This window comes from Mesoplodon bidens, assembly GCF_964165515.1.
Source record: "Mesoplodon bidens genome assembly, chromosome: 7".
In the NCBI taxonomy this organism is placed as follows: Eukaryota; Metazoa; Chordata; class Mammalia; order Artiodactyla; family Ziphiidae; genus Mesoplodon; species Mesoplodon bidens.
In genome coordinates, this window is record NC_138164.1 from 74,880,216 (window position 1) to 74,899,788 (window position 19,573).

At 34.8% G+C, this 19,573-nt stretch overlaps 1 protein-coding gene across 5 annotated transcripts in view; it reads right to left on the minus strand.

Annotated features, from left to right (window-relative positions):
- NOX4 (NADPH oxidase 4) overlaps positions 1-19,573 on the minus strand; it is a 135,788-nt gene that overhangs the window by 84,548 nt on the left and 31,667 nt on the right. For all 5 annotated transcript variants that reach the window (XM_081241473.1, XM_081241475.1, XM_081241476.1 and 2 more), the window contains 4 exons: positions 19,170-19,267; positions 15,775-15,802; positions 9,024-9,096; positions 6,779-6,859 (listed from right to left, as the gene is read on the minus strand). In XM_081241473.1, coding sequence (XP_081097599.1) covers positions 6,779-6,859; positions 9,024-9,096; positions 15,775-15,802; positions 19,170-19,267 — 280 coding nt within the window. The remainder of the gene's footprint in view (positions 1-6,778; positions 6,860-9,023; positions 9,097-15,774; positions 15,803-19,169; positions 19,268-19,573) is intronic.

The window sequence follows — 19,573 nt, forward strand, 5'->3', positions numbered from 1 at the left end:
ATTACATAGAAAAATCATTTTTTACACAAGAAGGAAAATTAATCCTATGAATGGGAAATTAGAAATGGGAAAAAAACACATACATGTCTAAAGATCATAGTTGTATAGAACACTATATTTATTAACATATGGAAAATATGTGAATATTATGGGGGGATTTGAATTCCACATAACACTTAATTCCTCAGGAATTTTATTCACCCTATATATTTTAAGTAAAAAATTAAAAAACCAAAAAAGTGAAAGAAGACAAATAAAAAGAGATGAAAAAATTTCCTTCATGATCCAAAGAATTTTTAGCCACAGAAGCACACAAAAATCTCCAGCAAAAATGTGCCAGTCTACAACACAACGAAAATAGTTAAGACTTAAAAGTTAATTCTTCAGACACGGGAATTGACAATCCAGTTGGCATAATAACTTATTACCTAGATAACACTAAGTATAAGTGACAGGCCCAAAATGGTAATCCAAGTTACATTTAAATAAATACACAGATTATTTTTATTGCTATCTGCAATACTTTAATATTTGAGGAAAATTGGAAGGGCCTAGAAGAATAATACATTCCTAGCTAAAAGCCAATTAATACAGTTCCACATAATCCAGCAAACACTGAGTGAATGATGATTTAGGATTGATGATGAAAGGGATTCCACTGATGAAGATAAGTAAGAAACAGTCCTACCCTCAAAACCACTATAATTTACCTAGGATACATCACTCTGCTATATGTTCTTTTCTCTTTCATACTGTAACTCGCAGATGCATAATGGGGGTAGGCTGCAGAGAACACTGGAATTTTCTACTATTCAACTACAACTTCAGCTATAACCTGACTTTCTCCCTTTTACCTAAGGTTTTATATAGTGTTTAATATTTTGTACTTTTGGCTTAACATACAGCTTCTGGGTCTTCCTTTCCCTTGGCTTCACCAAGTTTCCATTTGACATTCTAAGAAGAGCTGGTGCTTCTCCCCAAAAGGAAAATCCCACAAGCCTCTCCTCCTTCCACATCAGTGTGGGTAAAAGGAACCCTCAGTACAAGCACTTATAAAAGAGAAGATTCTTGGGAATCGGCAACTTCTAACACTTAACTATATTGCATAAATACATCCATCCCCCAAGAGTATATTTTTAATTTTCTCCTCCTAAGGGCATAGTAGAGGGAAGATAAACCAACACAATAAGCTTAATCTCATAAGTATTTGTCTACCCCGGGTTAATTTCTTGAGTTTCAATACCTATGAAGCTGACAGTGTCTCTGGTTCATTGTCATTGTTGACAGGGGCTACTCACTGTGTTCCTCGGGTTTAAAGAACAAATGTTTCTAGAAACATGCACCTAGAAAACCATTCCTTTTAAATTCTCTGAAAAAAATGATTCAAGCAGAATATAAATCATGCTCTACCACGAACTCTTGCCAGCAGTAGTCCCAAATGGCAGAAAGCTCTGTTTAAAAGAATAATCCAGGTCTTATTTTTGTAATAAAATATAGTCTGGGAAGTCCAGCTGGCTCAGTTATTCACTATTGTTTGGCTCTCACTGCCATCTACACATTTGAAAAGGACCTTCCCCCTTTCTTTCCCAGAATTCTCACATGATATTTCCTCTCTTATGTAAATAAAAAATAAAATAAAATTACTACCCATGCAACACTTTGGAGAGCTAAAGCCAGTGGGAGTGTTGACTGTCGTAAAATTGAAAGGCTAGGGTGCCCGATCTCATTTACGATGCTTTCCCTCCACATGCCTTTCAAAGGAGTGGGGTTAGGCTCTGGGCTGAGACTCTGTGACATTCATAGTTGCTTTTCCCTCCAATACCCTTTCATCAGTAAGTGAGAATGGTAGTATATCTCACCTCCTGATGAGTTTTTCAAATGAAAATGAAGAAAGAAACGTCCAGTTACATTCATGTCTGGAAAGAGGGAACATTTTTGGTTTTAAAATTTTTTTCTGAATGTCTTCTGAATTGAAATATCTTTAGTACAGTGTACAAATGGCAACCTCCTAGAAAGGTGTATTAAAAATCAGAAAAAAATTCCTCAGGCGAAGGTTTGTCTTGCAAATCCCAAAATAAACCTTTATCATTAAAATCAGTTGAACCTTTGAGACATAACAACATTATAAAAACTGTTGCCCTTTAGGATTATTCTTTTGATCTGCTAAGCAGTTTTCATTATATGTTTATCAAATTACTTTGCTGATAGGAAAATCTGGGCTCTTCAAAAGTGCAGTGTCCTTATCAAAACAGAAACGATTCTTCAGCAAATTAAATGTGGAGTTTCTTCCTTACACAGTTATTAGTATCAGTACCAGTATAATTTTTTATCCTGCTAACATTTATTGAGTATATCTATATTCTGCCTACATTGCTGCATTCACTTATTTAAACATGAGACAACCCTGATATAGATATTTTATTATTAATCCCATAAAACAGATGAAAGAGAAAGGGCAAATTATCTGGCAAGGTCATACAGCTATTAAGTGATGTAGCTCTTAATTGCCATGTTATACTGACCTCCTAGGAAAAAACAAATTAATGTATTTTAGAGATCTATTTGAACACTGATAAAACGTCTGAATTTATTGTATATGAAATGTGGGTTTTTTAGGGTGCCATGCAATAGAATTGCTTATACTAATGAAAAAAATCTAAAATATAGGTAATAGGAATGAAAACTAGGCTAAGCTAAAGGCATGTATAATCGTGGAACATGATAATTAGATCCTAATAATATTGAGTTGTAATATTTTGAGCAAAGAAGGTAAGACTTCCACTTTGCCAATATACATTGCATACACCAAGAACACCGTATTTAATTTTGGTTTCCAGATTTGAAAGGGATACAGGGAAGCCATGCGAAACAGTTTGATTTACTGGTTAGGAATGTGGGCTCTGGAATCTGATACCTGGGTTCAAACCCAAGCTCTTCTATTTACTAGCCATGACTTTCAGCAAGTTTCTTCACCTCTCAGTGCCCCTGTTCTCTCACCTGGACAATGGGAATGATAATAATGATAATGATAATAATAATAATAATAACAGCAAACTTTACCAGAGTTGTTGGTAGGACTTAAAGAAATCAACCATTAGTAAGATCAGTACTCAATGAATATTAACTATTAATTTATTCAAAGGAGAAAGTAACAGAGGAACAGAATTTAAAGAAGGAGAAGAACTCAATTTCCATGGTCTCCAGAGTCACAGACTTCTAAATCATTGGGTAGAAATTAAAGTAAAATAGATTCTGTTTCAAAAGAGAAATGACTTTGTGAAAATGAGAGCTTTCCAAAACCAGAATGGGCTTTTCACAATTATATATTTACTTAGACATATTGTAGGGAGACTCAAAGATTCTTAGTCAAAATCATCTTTTGAGCTTCCTTCAAAGTTTGATTCTATAAAAATAAAACTGACTTTAGAAAATCATATGAAGCAATTGTTCCTCCTTACTACAGAAGTCTGCTTATATAAGGAAACCAGTCGACAATTTCAAACTGCTTCATTTTTGAAGTCAAAAATTTTCTAAAATTTCTAGCCCACATTGATCCTTCAATTCTCTAGGCTACCAGAATTCTTGAAAATAAAATATGTTTACACTTGGAAAATATGCAGTTTAAAATTGTCTTCAGCTCTTTCAACTCTTTTTTTTTTAATGTCAAACCAATTACTAATTCTGGGAGACTAAGTATCATATATTATATCGTTCTTTCATTCTTTATTATAGTACTTACCACATTGATAGAGAAAGAAGCAAATGCCCAACAAATAGTGCTTTTCTGTTCAAACCTAAAGCATACTGTTTAACAGAAATCTCAATATAAATTCAAGAAGCTTGTTTTGAATAGCTGCACTTTACTTGTATAACCAAAAGCTAGAGAATGACATTATCAAGGAATTTTATAAATAAAGATATGTCTAAGTCTTCAACATTAGCACAAATAATAGCTTCAGTAGATTTACTTGTAGATAGATCCTTTAAAGATATAAAAGAACATTTTGAGAAATGTTCCATTTTAAGAAAGCTGTAAGATTTATCAGTAATAATTTTTCCTACACCAGAAGCATAATCTATGTAGTTTTATTAAAAATTAAACTTCATAGAGTTACATACTTTTAGTTATAAGATGAATAAGTTCTAAGGATCTAGTGTACAGCATGGTGACTACAGTTAATAATACTGTATTGTATACTTGAAATTTGCTGAGAGAAGATCTTAAAAGTTCACACCAGAAAAAAAAAAAAGAGGAAACTATGTGAAATGATAGATGTGTTAATTCACTTGTACACTTTAAATATATGTAATTTCATTAGTCAATTATACTTCAATTAAAAAAATTAAACTTTATAAAAAATGTGCACTATAGAATGCTTAGAGTATTGTATATTTGTTGCACAACAGTTATTACAGTATTTTAATAATTGTTTTCTTCATTTTTATCAATCATATGTAAAGAACTATTAATTCAGTTAGTATAATAGAGTGATTATATTTAACTCATTCTGTTGATGTCTTTGGTTGTTTCTTTACATAAATTAAAGTCACTTTCTGTTTATGACCCCTGTTCTACAGAAGTAAAATCAAATTTTAAATATACCTTCTTTTACTTCCAAAAAAATAGAGAAAGGACTCTTAATACTCCCTAACTCCAGAAGCCTGTTAGAACTCCTGAAACTTTGAAAAATAACTGTACTTTGAATTACAAAGAAACAGATTTTCTCAGTTTTAATTTAGTACAACATAAAGGCAAAAGAATGCATAACTAATTATACTAACAAATTATTATATTTTTCTCTCATCTGTTATAGCTAGAGAGAGAGAGGAAGAGAGAACAATTCCAGATAAATCAAGATATTAACCTCTTTAAAAAAACTTAAGACCAAATTCTTAGAAGTACTGAACTCTCAAAAAAAAAAAAGTATAACAATATAAGTTTTTGAGTCAGAATGCCTGGATTTGAATCCAGGATATATCAGTTAAGCAAACTTTAGCAAATTATTTACTCTCTCTAAATCTGTTTTCCCACCCATAAAAAGGGTTTAACAATATTGTTTATCCTTATAAAACTATAATCCTTTAATAATATAAATCATCTAAATCATTTTGAATTTATGCTTGGCACATAGTAAGCACTTTGCAATGTTTTAAATTAGTGTTATCATTAGTAGCACATCTGTTTATTCATAGTCCATTTTTATGATAATAGCCCTGGACAGGCATGCAAGCCATTTAAAGAACAGAATATAAAGCAGATTTTCTCTACCAAGGGCTTTCTTGGTGTCCTAATACTCTACAGAATGTGTTAGCCCTACAATGGGAAAAGAACAGAACCCAGAGGTTCCACTGACTGTGGCCCTCTTCCCTATGTGGCAGTCATGGCTAGCTGGAAGTCGGGATTATGTGTGGCCATGTGTCTAATGCTCTACAATTATATGTTCTAGAACCATGATACAGAATAAATTGAACCAGGACGTAGGAGACAGAGATCCACATAAAATACTGATGTCTAAATCAATGGCCTCCAAAACTGGGGGAACAACATTTTGAACATGCACCCTGAAATAAATATAAAATTTATGGATAAGATTTACTGTACTGACAAAGTACATTATAAAACATTCTGAAGAAAAAATTAACAGCAGGTCTGAACTTTTCTCCAAATACTGTTTCCCTGGAAACATTTTGAGTTAAGATAAACAGGGAGTGCCAGCTGTGTTACCAGCCAGCATTGATTATTATTGATGGAAAGCATCTGGACCTGGAGGATGCTGAGTGACCTCAGCTTCCTGATGCAGTGTGTTCTAGCAACTGAGGGCATCCCTTGAGGAGACTTGGACTGTTACCAAGAGACTGGTTCCTGTGGAGCATGAGCCTTCCCAAGGGAAGGTAGTCCTTGTGTATCCATATGGTCTCCTTATCTTAAAACTGAGTTACTACATGCAAGGTAAGGGAGAGAAGGTGGAAAATGGTTACTGTGCATCTAGAGGGAGCCCTACTGAAGAAGCACCTGACATTATCCTGTTGACATTCCATGTTTCCTGTCCTGAATCCTTCCACTAAGCCAAGTGGACCTGATGCCAGACAATAGCCTATTGTGTCATATTAGTGTGAGTGTCAAGACAAACTCACAGGTCCACGCTGTAATCATGCAGACATATACATACACAAAAAAATATTATTTATTTACATCCTCTGACCTAATGAATTATTTTAAGCACCATACATTTGAGTATACTGCTTGGGTCCACATACTTTTCAGAGTATTTGGGGTAAATTCTCTGTAAAAACTTGGGATGCTATCTCTCTTCCCTTTGTGATTTTCTGGTGTTTTTGACAGATCCTTGTATTTGGGTCTTATAAATCTTTGGCTGTCTCTGCAAATATTAGTAAACTAGTAACTCCACTGTTCCAAACTCTGCAGCAGCAAGACATAATAAATTCCTGAAAATTCAAACACTAAATATCTTCTTGAAGTTCTCCAGTTCCTACTCACTTTCTTTTAGAGCTTATCAGGACATAACTATAAGGGGCTTTAAAAACTACAACATTGTGGGAGAAGTAACTCTGTCTTTCTGTTTTAATATACTTTTATGCTAGTTTTGTTAAAACATGCTATGGCAAAAATAGAACTATTTATCCCACTCTTGACACTATCCTCAATTCCAAGTAATCAAATAATTTTACCATTTCCTATGAAAATTTCTATAGATTTCTCTTTTATTACCCCATTTTTAGGCACACATAACTTTAAAAACATTTTTTTAAAACTTACCCTGATACATGTAACATCAGCAGCATGTAGAAGACCAAGAAGAGATTATGAGTGTACCAGAAGATGTCATAGTTAGAAACTCTGAAAAAACAAATAACTTAATTTCAATTCCACTTTACACTCCATCTCACTAAAAAAATCATGCATCCTTTCAAATACATGTCACAATTGAAAGTTAAAATATGAGTTCATCTGAGATTTATCTATTAATATCAAAGTATTAACATACCACTGCAGAGAGAACTGACAAAAATTATAAGTAACACTTTATCATTTTGAAGGTTCTTTGTATTTCAAATAAAGATACATAGAAAGAATTAAAATCAGCTGTTTATATTAAAGTTAGTATGATGTAAGGCGAAGGTGCAGGCAATAGTCTGCTAATACGTACTTCTGTTGTCCTTTTTGTCAATATTCTCAATTTGCAAATGACTTCTAAGACAACCAATGTTTCTATCCCAATATATATTTTGAGAGTAGTTCAAAGGAAACTCAGATGGAGATAAACTAAATAAGTGTTTATTAAAATTTTCTCTTATCTTCCTGGATAGTGTATAACTTTAAAGTAACACCTTGTGTTATTGTCCTGGGGGAGGACAAAGAGTTTGAAGAGGAATGGGTATAATAAACACAACCTAGAATGTTTGAGAGAAGTAAAGACTAACAGTTATTTTATTTCATATATCTCGGTAGATATTCATGTATTAGAATCTTGGAGGTGGCGGGCAGGTATTCATAAAAGCTTAGATGATTCTGATACAACCCCTAGAAACTTTAGAATCCCCAATTTAGGTAAGAGCCAGTAGAGTCACCTTTACATGGGTCACAGTTTTTGCTATCATAAACAAGCTCATTAGCATCCTTGTAACGTATGCCTTTTTGCACAGATCTGCTTCTTTTTGAATCTAGATTTCTAGAAGTGGAATTATGACATCAGAGGACACACATTTTGTAAGGCTTTTGATACACATTACCTATTGCTCTCTGAAACATGTTTATAAATTACAAACCCAATCATAGTGCAGGAGGGCCTGTTTCCCCAAACCCAGACTCCACTTTATACATCTTCAGTATTTTGTATAAGTGGAATTAGGTATTTTTTCATTTTTGTGTTACTCACTTTGTATTCTTCTGTGACTTATCTGTTCATAATAATTACCCATTTCTATAGCATATTTCTCAATTGTTGTGGGTTAAACTATTCAAATTTAAGAATGTACTACTTCCATGTGAGTGTAAAAATTTTTGCAATAGCATGTTTATTTTTCAGTTTTTTTTTTTTTTTTTTTTTTTTTTTTTTTTTTTTTTTTTTGCTGTACGCGGGCCTCTCACTGCTGTGGCCTCTCCCGTTGCGGAGCACAGGCTCCGGACACACAGGCTCCGCGGCCATGGCTCGCGGGCCCAGCCGCTGCGCGGCATGTGGGATCTTCCGGGATAGGGGCACGAACCCGTGTCCCCTGCATCGGCAGGCGGACTGTCAACCACTGCGCCACCAGGGAAGCCCTATTTTTCAGTTTTATAATGTATATTGACATTCAGGAGTTTTAATTTTCATATTTTTAGGTAGCCAAATATTTCCTATATTTTTCCTTGTCCATTATGAGAGCTGATAAATATCCACTTAAGGTTTCTTTTAAATCTTTAATGGTATAATTTTTTACAGTAAACTCAGTAATTTATCTAGAATTTAATTCACTTAAGCCTTACTTTCCTCATAAGTTTATAATGACACCTTTATTATTTAGCAGGTTCTTACATATAGCGAAGTCTTTTACAGCGCTTTCTGTCTACTATCATTTAGTTCAACGTCTTGGTCATTTTTGCAAGTAAGTCCTATTCTGGTTGGTTTTTTTCATTGAAGTATAGTTGACTTACAATATTATATTAGTTTCAGGTGTACAATATAGTAATTCCCTGTCCTGTTTTAAGTTACTGAAGCATAAGCCACACCCCGCCCCCTTTTATTCCACTTTGGAACATGTATTTGGAAAGCCTCCATACACAATTCCTTACAACCCAGAATATTTGACTGAAAGAAAGAGATTTTTCTAAAACAGGAAATGATATATAGAAATGCCTCTCTATTCCCCTCTTAGTTACACAGAACAGTCCAGTAACCAGAATATTGCATTGGCTAAACATTCAGGTTAATCGAGACATTTCCTACATATGAAAATGAAGATAATCTTAAGGAAGTCTAAATAATCTGACCAAGGAACATCAAAATAATGGCTCTGACACTCACCGTATTGCATATGTCGAAGCTGTAATCATCAGGAATAGCACCAATACCATGCAGACCCCTGTCAGGCCAGGAACTATAAAAATGTACATAAGTATGTTTAACTTAAGTCATGCTGAGAAAAAATGTACAAAAAGTTATTACCTTAAAATTCAAAGTACTAGGCTGATCTGTGGGAAGCCCAATTCAAATTGTATGTCTCCTTGTATGTTCCCTCTTAAAAAAGGCTTTTTTGAATTAGCATAAGTTTCAAGGTATTTAGGACAAAGCAGAGTCTTTTCCACCTTTAACAGAAGAGTCCATTTTGGTATTTTCAAATATTCTACCCAGAATGGTGAATATGTGCATACTTTTATAGGTACATACTATAACAAAAGTCAATAGTTAATACAACAGGACAGGGTTGACATTCAACTCCCTTGTTGTTTTGGTTTTCTCCACCACAGTACTAAACTCTCCTTACTCTCACCTCCCCGCTTTTATGGAACTAGTAGCTCCTTCAGTTTCAATGTCAAATAATTTCTTTTGGGCTTCACTATCTAGAATAATTTTCAAGAAAAAATAAACAAAACCTGAACCTTTCTAAAAACTGCAACTTCGAGTGTAGAACAAAAAATGGTGAATTTGAAGAAAAAAGTTACAGTGTTGATGTTTTAAGAACACTTGCAGACGTATTTCCCCTCAGAATGGAAGACATTTTGAAATCAGTGCTTCTGATAGTACATAATATTTTTTAAAGTGTGCAAACATGTCAATTTTCAAAATTAATTCTGACATAATAGATTGCTACAAATCTAGTGTTAGCTCATACAGCACATCCAAGATGAATAGGTGATATGTTTTATCAAAGAGTTAAAATCACAATAGCCTCATTTCTTATTATCTTATTACTACCAAATAAAATATTCTGTCTATAAGTCACCTTTATTTACTCTTATAATCATACAAGCAACAATAAGTACTAAATGACCTAGCTGAGAGATTCCATCTTAAATCTTTGTAGAAAAGGTATTGAAACAATTCTGCCTCCAAAAGTATAGACATTCCCCCACTCTTCTTCTTGACAAGGAACCACCTATGAAACAGAAGGACAATCAGGGGCTGTAAGCCACCAGCAGAAGCAAGCAAGCTGGGGACAATATAAGAGCAACAGTGATGTGCACCATTAGGATCACAGAGGGTTTAGAATCATTGGAAAATAACATTAGAAATCCCAGTACAATAGAAACAAGTTTCCACTTGTAAAGGGACACATGAGAAATAAGGGAGTTGGTCTTTGGAACTTAATACTGGAATATGCTCTCCTTTCACTCTTCCCAATACACAAATTTGGAAGCTTAACAATCCTTGCCTTTCCCAGATATGCCTAATCCAAATCATCTCTTCTCTACACTTCTTTTGTAGGGTACTCCCTTTCACATTGCCCCAGGTGAGTACTTACTTCCTAGGGGGTAAGAGAAGAGCAAGATAACTACACTAGTTCACATGAAAGGATGAATAGCACAGAAAAATCCTGTTTAAAAAGAACAGCATGCCTACAAAAGAACCAAGCTTTTCCACTCCCAAGAATATACCCCCCCAAAACACAAACATATATCCACCCCAAACGTGTTAAAAAATGTGCATAACCACTTTATTTTTAATACTAAAGGCTTGTAAACAATTCAAATTTCCATCAACAGATGAATGGATAAATAATTGTTTATCTGTACGTGGAAAATTAACCAGCAGTTTAAAAAGAAAGAACTGCTGATACATAACTATGCATAGATGACAACACATATGAATCACAAAATTTATTAGAGTTAGTGTAAAAAGCCAGACTGCCCTCCCCCACCAAAACAACCTGAAAAAACATAAGTTCTATGATTTCTTTTATACAACATTCTAGAAAATTCAGAGCATTCTTTAGCGATAGAAAGCAGATCTGTAGTCAGGAGGGGTAGAGAGCAGGACAGAATGATGGACATATTTGTTATCTTGATTTTGATCATGGTTTCACATGTGTATACATATATCAAAACCAATCAAGTAGCATGCTTTACATATGTATAATTCAGAGTGCTTCAATTGGAACTGAATAAATTTAAAGAAAAAAAAAAGGAGGTCTGTCTCTCTGCCTTCAACTAATTTCACTTAAAATGTAAAATTTGTGCTTGGAGAGGCCTTTCCAGTAATTTTACTGAGGCTTCATGAATGTCTACTGTGTCTACACACAACGTTTCCTATGTAGTCCTGAACATGCCAAGATTAGTTACAGAATGTCTGCAAATCACTTCATCAGGGCACCTGAAAAAACAGAGTATGTTTAGAACAAAGTTATAATTTCCAAAGGGTATTATTTAAACATTAATTCCTTGAGGTATTAATTTATATTACTCAAAAATGTTATAACCATTCCTTGAAGAATCACAGGGCACATTAATGTAAAGCTTCTGAGAAGTACTAAAGTCAAGAAACCAGTGTAAAATTGAAGAGATACTTCCTCAAACATTTAATTAGAGCACACCTTTTAGAGCAGAGCATGGAAAACATACTGGAAAGACTTAGAGAGGGTGAAATAGTTGACCTCAGTAATTTGAATTCAACATGAAGTAGAGGCCCCAGACAACCTGGGGTATGTATGTATATTCTGGGATTGCGGTCCTGTTACTGTCCCTTAGGCCAAACCCCTAGCTCACTGAATCTCATCTGTAAACTGAGGATCAATTCAATACTTCTTAAGGTTCTTTCAGATTTATGAAGTTAACTTTTTTATCTAAAGAATTCATTTTTCCTTTCTGTCTCCCAGAAGTACAAAGGGAACAGAGTTTGTAATTTATAGAGTGATAGACTTCAGAGCAACGAAGAAGAAAAACTGACTTATAATTAACAATGAAAAAAATTGCAATTATGGTGGTCAAAATAAAAGGGTGGGGTGGGTAACTTAAAAACCAAAGGGGATTCTGGGGGGGGGGAGATAAATTAGGGGTTTGGGATCAACATATACACACTACTATATATATTGAATAAAATAGGTAAACAACAAGGACCTATTGTAGAGCACAAAGAACTATACTCAGTATCTTGTAATAACCTATAATGGAAAAGAATCTGAAAAAGAATATACGTGTATACATATGTATAACTGAATCACTTCATTGTCTACTTGAAACTAACATAACATTGTAAATTAACTATATTTCAGTAAAAAAAAAGAAAAAAAAGCTATGGTTTTATTTACTGGAATTAAACAAACAGGTTGGCCAACCAATTATCTGGAATGTTGTAGAGAATATCTATGCAACAAGTAGTAGAGTTTAAAAATAAATGACTTTTATCCATTCAGTGAATATTTTCTAGGCGTCTGTACTGTACTGTTAAGTGCTAGAGGAAAAAATGAATCCTGCTCTAAAAGAAATCCCAGTCCAGTGTGGGAGACAGCGTAAGCAGGCAATTGCAATATAGGGTATTAAGTGCTGAAAGAATGCTAAGCATTGAGTGTTTTCGAGGTACATCAAAGGGCATCCTAACCTAGCGCTGGACAACAGCACAGCCAGGTCCCAATAAATTAGCTTCTATTGCTACACATATTCCAAGAGTCAGGAAGCACAGGTTAGAAATTATTGTGCTAGTCTAAGCTCACTGGGGAAAGTTACTTGTCAAAGTGAAGTACACTGTGAACTCTCAGTGTTCAAGTTATGAAGCAAAACCTATATTTGTTTCCTTAGGAAGAAACATGCTTATTATGTTTACTCTTATTACTCTTTTATCTATGCATATTAGGTTAATTAATTAGTAGCCCTTCAAATGAATAACTGCACTATATTGCCATTTCTAGATGAAACTGAAAGATCATTTTCATCCATACCCAGATATAGTCAGAAATATACCATCTTGTATTCATTATCCTGTTTTTACAAACATAATTGGAGACATAATTTTATTTGTTTGTGAGGGTTTTTCTAAATAAAATTAGATACTATGCATTTTATTCTCATCATACAAGTACTACTAAATTTGGTGATATGTAGTAAGCATTATAAAATGTTTGAATAATTCAATCTATTAAACTTATTTTATTCTATAAATTCTTAATTGAAATGTCTTTAACATTTCTTATTTAGTGAGTCTAAATCCCATATTTTATGTCACTTGTGCTGCCACAAGCTTTATTTTCTACAAGACAACCTTATTTCTTAGGCCTAGGTTACATGGAAAAACTTTTAAAGATAGAGAGAGAGAAGACTCTATGTAACATTAAACAAATTAAAATTCAAGAAATATATCAACTAATAGAAAATATGTTTTATCATCAGAACATCTAAAAACATGCATGCATTTCTTCATCAGGAACTTTATTCTTCCTAGGTATTGTGCCTGACAATGTTCAAAGATAGTTGTGAAATAGACTCAGTCAGAGATGTATTCATAACACAAAGTTGGACTAAGTGAATTCAAAGTTGGACTAAGTGAACACTGTCACTCATCCCATTACCATCCTTAGATTCTGCTTTGTTCTCTCACTTGCTACTATTCAGTGGGGTCAACCAGATGCCTGAGGAGCTCTAGCCTCATACTTAAGGGGGCGCCTGTGTCCCTGTGAAGTAGATGGCACCTGATGGCAAGCACAGTACTTCTTTCATGAAACTTTTTGGAACTAGGCCACTAAAATGATGCTGACATGCTGACTTTGGATAATTCAAGTTGTTTGTATTGACAGAAATGCCACACAAAATATTTTCTCTGCATGCCCTACGGGCATCCCTTTTCCACACTGGAGAAGCTCCCCTTTGAGTGGAAAACACAGTATATGTAAGGTAATAATTATTCTACAGTATATGCAAGGAAATAAATTATTCATATTTTCACTATGTATCTTTAGGGACCCAGGGCAAGAAGAGACCAGCTCTACTTAGTGAAATTTGGCAGAAATCTGTGCATGATAGGCATGTCAACTGAGACTTAAAGGATAGGCAAGAGTTGACCACGTGTAAAAAAGAGAGTAAGAGAGTAGATAAAAGGTAGGTAGTGTTGAGAAGTTATGCCCAAGAGTATAATGAGATGCTCACTAAAGGGTAAACCAGTAGTGGAAAGGTTAATAAAACATATAGGCAGGTCCCAAACTGGACTCTCTCTAGGCTGGAATCAGGAATTTGTGTTTTTAAGTATCATCTTTACCTAGCCCAATACACTCATGGGAACTTCTGGGAAAGAACAGAGTATGATGGTGTTTCAAGCTAGGTGGAGAGATCACCTACTTATAAAGAAGTATTAATTTTACTAAGTTTCTTAGGGTAATATCTTTGTCATATAAGAAATCTTCTTATATCTTTGTAAACTGAACTGTTTTAAGCCTTTCAAATGTTCCAAGTCTTCAAGTATACTCTGTGCTGTACAAGATAATATTAAAACAAAATTCTTGTTTATTTCTCTTAAACTGATTCATATGAACCAAAAAATACATTGATTCATACATTAAGTTTTGTTTTTCTGCTTTTTCTCCCTTCTGCTTCTCACCTAATTCTTAAGGCTTGAATAAAAACATGTTTTCAATGAGCAAATTTGTAAACAAAACTAAATTGTGTTCCTAAAGAGAAAACTGAAATGAGTACTTTGCAAATGGCAAGCATCATACATTGATAGGCAGAAAAAATATATATATTATCAATCTAAACATGTAGTTGCGACATAGAGGTGGAAAACACCCCAATTATTCTTATTTTCATCATAAAATTGATTCAAAAGAAAAACAATGCATTTGACAGAGCCATGCCTCAGTCCCATATGCAATTCTGATCCTTAATAAGGGAGTACAGCCAAGCCTTTATGATAGACCGTCTCCGCTACACAATCGTCCTTGTCCCTGAAATACAAGTTAAAAATCCCTCAAGGGTGGAGCAGTGGTTGGGAGTCCGCCTACCGATGCAGGGGACACGGGTTCGTACCCTGGTCCGGGAGGATCCCACAGGCCACGGAGCAGCTGGGCCCGTGAGCCATGGCCGCTGAGCCTGCGCACCCGGAGCCTGTGCTCCGCAGCGGGAGAGACCACAACAGTGAGAGGCCTGCGTACCACGAAAAAAAAAAAAAAATCCCTCAAATACAGTTTCTTTTTCATTATTATAAGTGTAAGGTTGAGAAAAAGAAGAAAATAGTAAGAACTGTACTAACATCAGGGCAAAATTTTGAGATGTTCAAATGTGCTTTAACAAATGAATAGTCTATACTGAGATTTCATGGACAATATATTTGAGAAGGAAAAGTAAATTAGAAATGAGAAAGAAGACATTTCAAGAAAGATAACTTAATTTAATGACAGTTTCTCCTCTTTTTCCATGGGTTTTAAGATCACAAAATATCCTACTAAATTACTGAATTAGAAGAACTACACTGACACTCAGAGTGCTTGGTGTTTCTTTCTAACCCTTGAGGACAGAGAACTGGTCCATATGTATTATCTCCAATAGTACTTGTCAAAGCAGTGGGCACATAGCAGGCCCTCAATAAGCATAAGGCATTATGTTATTTTCTTTGAAAGAATATATGAAAGGCAATGCATTTGCTTACTTTTACTCTTCATTCATCTGAACCCTGACTGTTTGCCCTGTCCCTCTGTTTCCATTGCAACTGTATGCTTGAACTCCTAATCATTTGTTCTCATATGCAAATTTTCCATGTTGTATTTTGGCATATATCTAAATGCTGTGTAATTTGATGATGCTTATTTTCCAAGATTTCCCTGAATCTTCAGAAGCAGAAATGAGTAACAACTTACCAGTTGTGAAGAGAAGTTTTCTAGGATCCTGAGAAAAAGGGAAAAAAAAATTGACTGATAAATAAAACACTGGTAACATAAAATTCTGCAGTGAGTCTGAGAGAGATAAGAGCCATGTATTAGGTATGTAAGAGACTGTTCTCCCAATGGAAATAAGACGCAATTGAATTTCATAGTGTTTTTATGATATCACAGGAGATTATAATACATACAAAACCCAATTCCAAGAAGTTTAGCTATCTGAAAAAGGAAGGATATTGTATGAAGAGTCAGAAAGCCTAGGCTTTCATCTTCATGGCCAGTTATAAGCTATTATAAGCTAGTGGCAGTGGCCAGAAGCCCACCCTTTGACCATTTTGTGGCTCAATACCTTACCTATATTGTGGAAACATTAATATATACTCTATCTACCACAATTGCCAAACTGCAGCTAATGAGTGTCAAGATAGTGAGAATCAAAAGTGATAAAATATGTAAGGGGGGTTGTACTGTGTAAATTCAGTACAGAAAATACTGAAAACTAAAATGTTTCAAAGGCTACTATAAAAAGAAGTGATGATATTCAAATAAGGAAGACAGGTTCCTGCTACTCAGAAATATAACACATTAATATTGTTATTGTAATATTTGCTTTAAACTACATTCTTGTGCTATAATGGACTGAAGTCAACTCCCTTTCTGTCTTCTGGAAAACTTTAGATCAATTCCCAGTAGAATATGGATTAATTTTTCATCCTAAGGGTGCCTAATATTGTACAACTTCTGAACTTCTTTCCTCATTCCTCCATTGAATCTGGGGTCAGGCCAGGCTACATACAAAGTAGGAAGCTATTTATATGATACAATTTTAGGGGTCTTGAACAAGGACCATTTGCCCAAGAATAACTCCTCATCCAGTTTAGGTCAAATGAATTCTACCATTGACGTTAGAAACATGACTAAGGGCTAATCTAGAGTAACCTAATACATAAAAAATTAGTAAAAATACAAATGGGCTGAACAAAGTGGTAATACCAGCAATATGAATAAATAACTCTGGAAACTCAGAAGATGGAACAATTAATATTGCCAGGGAATGAAGATGGAATAGAAGAAGAGTAAGAGACTGTTTCACAGATGACGAGATTAGGCCAACTGAGCTAGGCTGTCAGGAATGCACCACCATCACAAACTGGAGGATGGAGGGGTCATTGGAGATGTGGAGAAGACAGGATGAAAGCACAGAGCAGAACAATAAGGTGCATGTCATAAATCCATCATTTTCAGAGACAATTCACAGAAGAATATAACTGTTTATATATGTAATATATGTGTGTGTGAGTGTGTGTTTGTGTATGTGTATATTTTTTCATCTTCATCTAGTACATGGCCTGGTACCTACTAGGTACTCAAAAATATTTATACAAGAAAGAAGGGAGGGAGGGGAAAAAAAGGAAGATATGAAGGAAGAAAAGGAAGGAAGGAAGGGGAAAAAGGGGAAATGTAAATTAAAATTAGTTAGCATTTTTCATCCATCAGATCAGCAACATTTTTTTACAAACAAGTGAAGTGTAGAAATAAGCATTCTGATAAAATTGGTAGAGTGTATCAACCGGTGAATCTTTTTTGGAAGGCAATTTGTCCATCAAAACTAAAAATGTGCATAACTTTGAAACCAAAATTCTACTTCCATGAATCTGCCTAGCAGAAGTGTACAAAAAAATTAATTTATTGGCATGCAGTTCATGACAAAAACTCGGAATCAAGCTAAACATCTGTGAATAAGGAAAAGGCTAAAAATAAGTTATGGTATATTCATATGAAGAGGATGAGGCAGATGTATACTTTCCGATACAGCAAGCCACAATACATATATTTGCAAATTGCTGAAGAATATATATCATAAAATACCACTCCAAATATCTTATAAGAAAACATAAAATCATTAACTGCAGCTAGTTTTGGAAGAGAAGCTTTTGCTTTTCATTTACTTGGGAGTTTTAAAATATTTTCCATTGAGCCTATATCTCTCTTAAAGTGAAATAAATTTAATAACTAGAAATTTAAAATGACTAAGATATTGGAATATTAAGCAAATGTATATTGTAATAAAATGATAAGATTATTGTAGTTATTGAAGACATGAATTTAGAAAGCAAAAAAGAGAAGCAAAGAAGGAAAAGATAAAAAAGGAAATTGCATGGCTGGAGTAAGACACAAGTAACTCCATGTGATTTGGGCAGAGGAGGATAGAGGAATGAGAGAAGTGATGGGAGACAGGGAGAGATGGAAGCTTTGCTCTGAAATCATTACATGTGAAGAGCTTCCACCAGCATGCTAAGGAGCTAGACTTTTCCATGGTTCTTAATGTTAGGTGCACTCTACAATCACTAGTGAGCTTTTAAAAAATATTAGTGCCTGGCCCTAACCCAGATCAATGAAATTACATTGGTGTTTTAAAAAATACTGGTATAGTTATGGGATTTATCCAGGGCTGCTTGTTAGTTTGGTTTCATGATTTATGTCTATGCTTGTTTGTTGTTACTTTGACCTTTGTTTTGTTTTGGTAGGGAGGTCAAGCACATGGTCACAGCAGTATTAATCTAGAGAACTCTGGTGATATGTAAGGGGAAGATGGAGAACAATCCATTAAGTCACTACCACACTTAGCAGAACGGGGTGGGGTTCTGATCACATGGGACCCTGAACATTTCGGTGTTGATGCAGTCTTGGCTTTGGGAGTCAGAGGCAGCCAGAGGACACGATGAAAATGCCGAGCAACACACACCTAACTAGGGCTGTGCGTGTGTTGTTCATTGGTCCAGCCCAGCACGCTGTACATATAACTTCATTTCATGGGCAGCTTCACATGGAGAAAAGCACCCCTAAGTTAGATACTTCCCACTATAGAATTCAGCTCAAGGTCACCTACTATAAGAATTAAAAACAAAATAAAACAGAGTAAAGCATTAAAACTCAATAATCTTTTTAAGTCAAAAAACTGATGGTCCAGGATCCTCAAATAGTCAACCTTCTTTTCTGCCTTTTTCCCCCCAAAGCACTGTATGAGTTACTGAAGGATTTTTATCCTGTAATGGCACTGTCAACAGTCTCCACCAAGCAACAGGAATTAGACAAAAGCTGTTGGGAGGCAGAAGGCAGACCTGAGTGGCAACCTTCTGAACACTGCAGAATATAAAAAGTAGACACTCTCTGAACTTTCATTTTCATGGGAGAGACTGTGAAATAGTAATTACCTATATTTCCTACTGAAAAGAATAAAACTCAACTTGACAAGTGCATTTTAAAAGCACTCAAAAGGAGCAGCAAGGTACAAATTTTCTGTGAAAATCACAGACCCTTATTAGTCATCTCACGACGAGTGAAAGAAAAATGAGAAGACAGAGACCACCCACCTCATCTCGGTATCTTGCTGCGTTCAGTTCAACGAAATCCTCACAGTAGTTCACTGAGAAGTTGAGGGCATTCACCAGGTGGGCAGCCACGTGCACACCTATAGAATCACACCAATCACTGGGATTTTCACATATGCTCTATAAGAGGGAGTCAGTTCCTCTCCTTAAGTAAACACAGGGTCACAATTTGACAGCTATGTGTGCAATAAAACGTTCAATTAAAAGGGAAGTTTTAAAAGCACAAAGAATCTTAATTATAGACAGTTTTAGTATGAGAAATCATGTAAAGAAACAGAATTTTCAAAGGCTGGAATAAAATAACCCTAGTAAGTCAAGAGTTAAAAACACACAAACACACACTGGCACACATGCACACACGTATGTGTATAATAATATGGGAATTT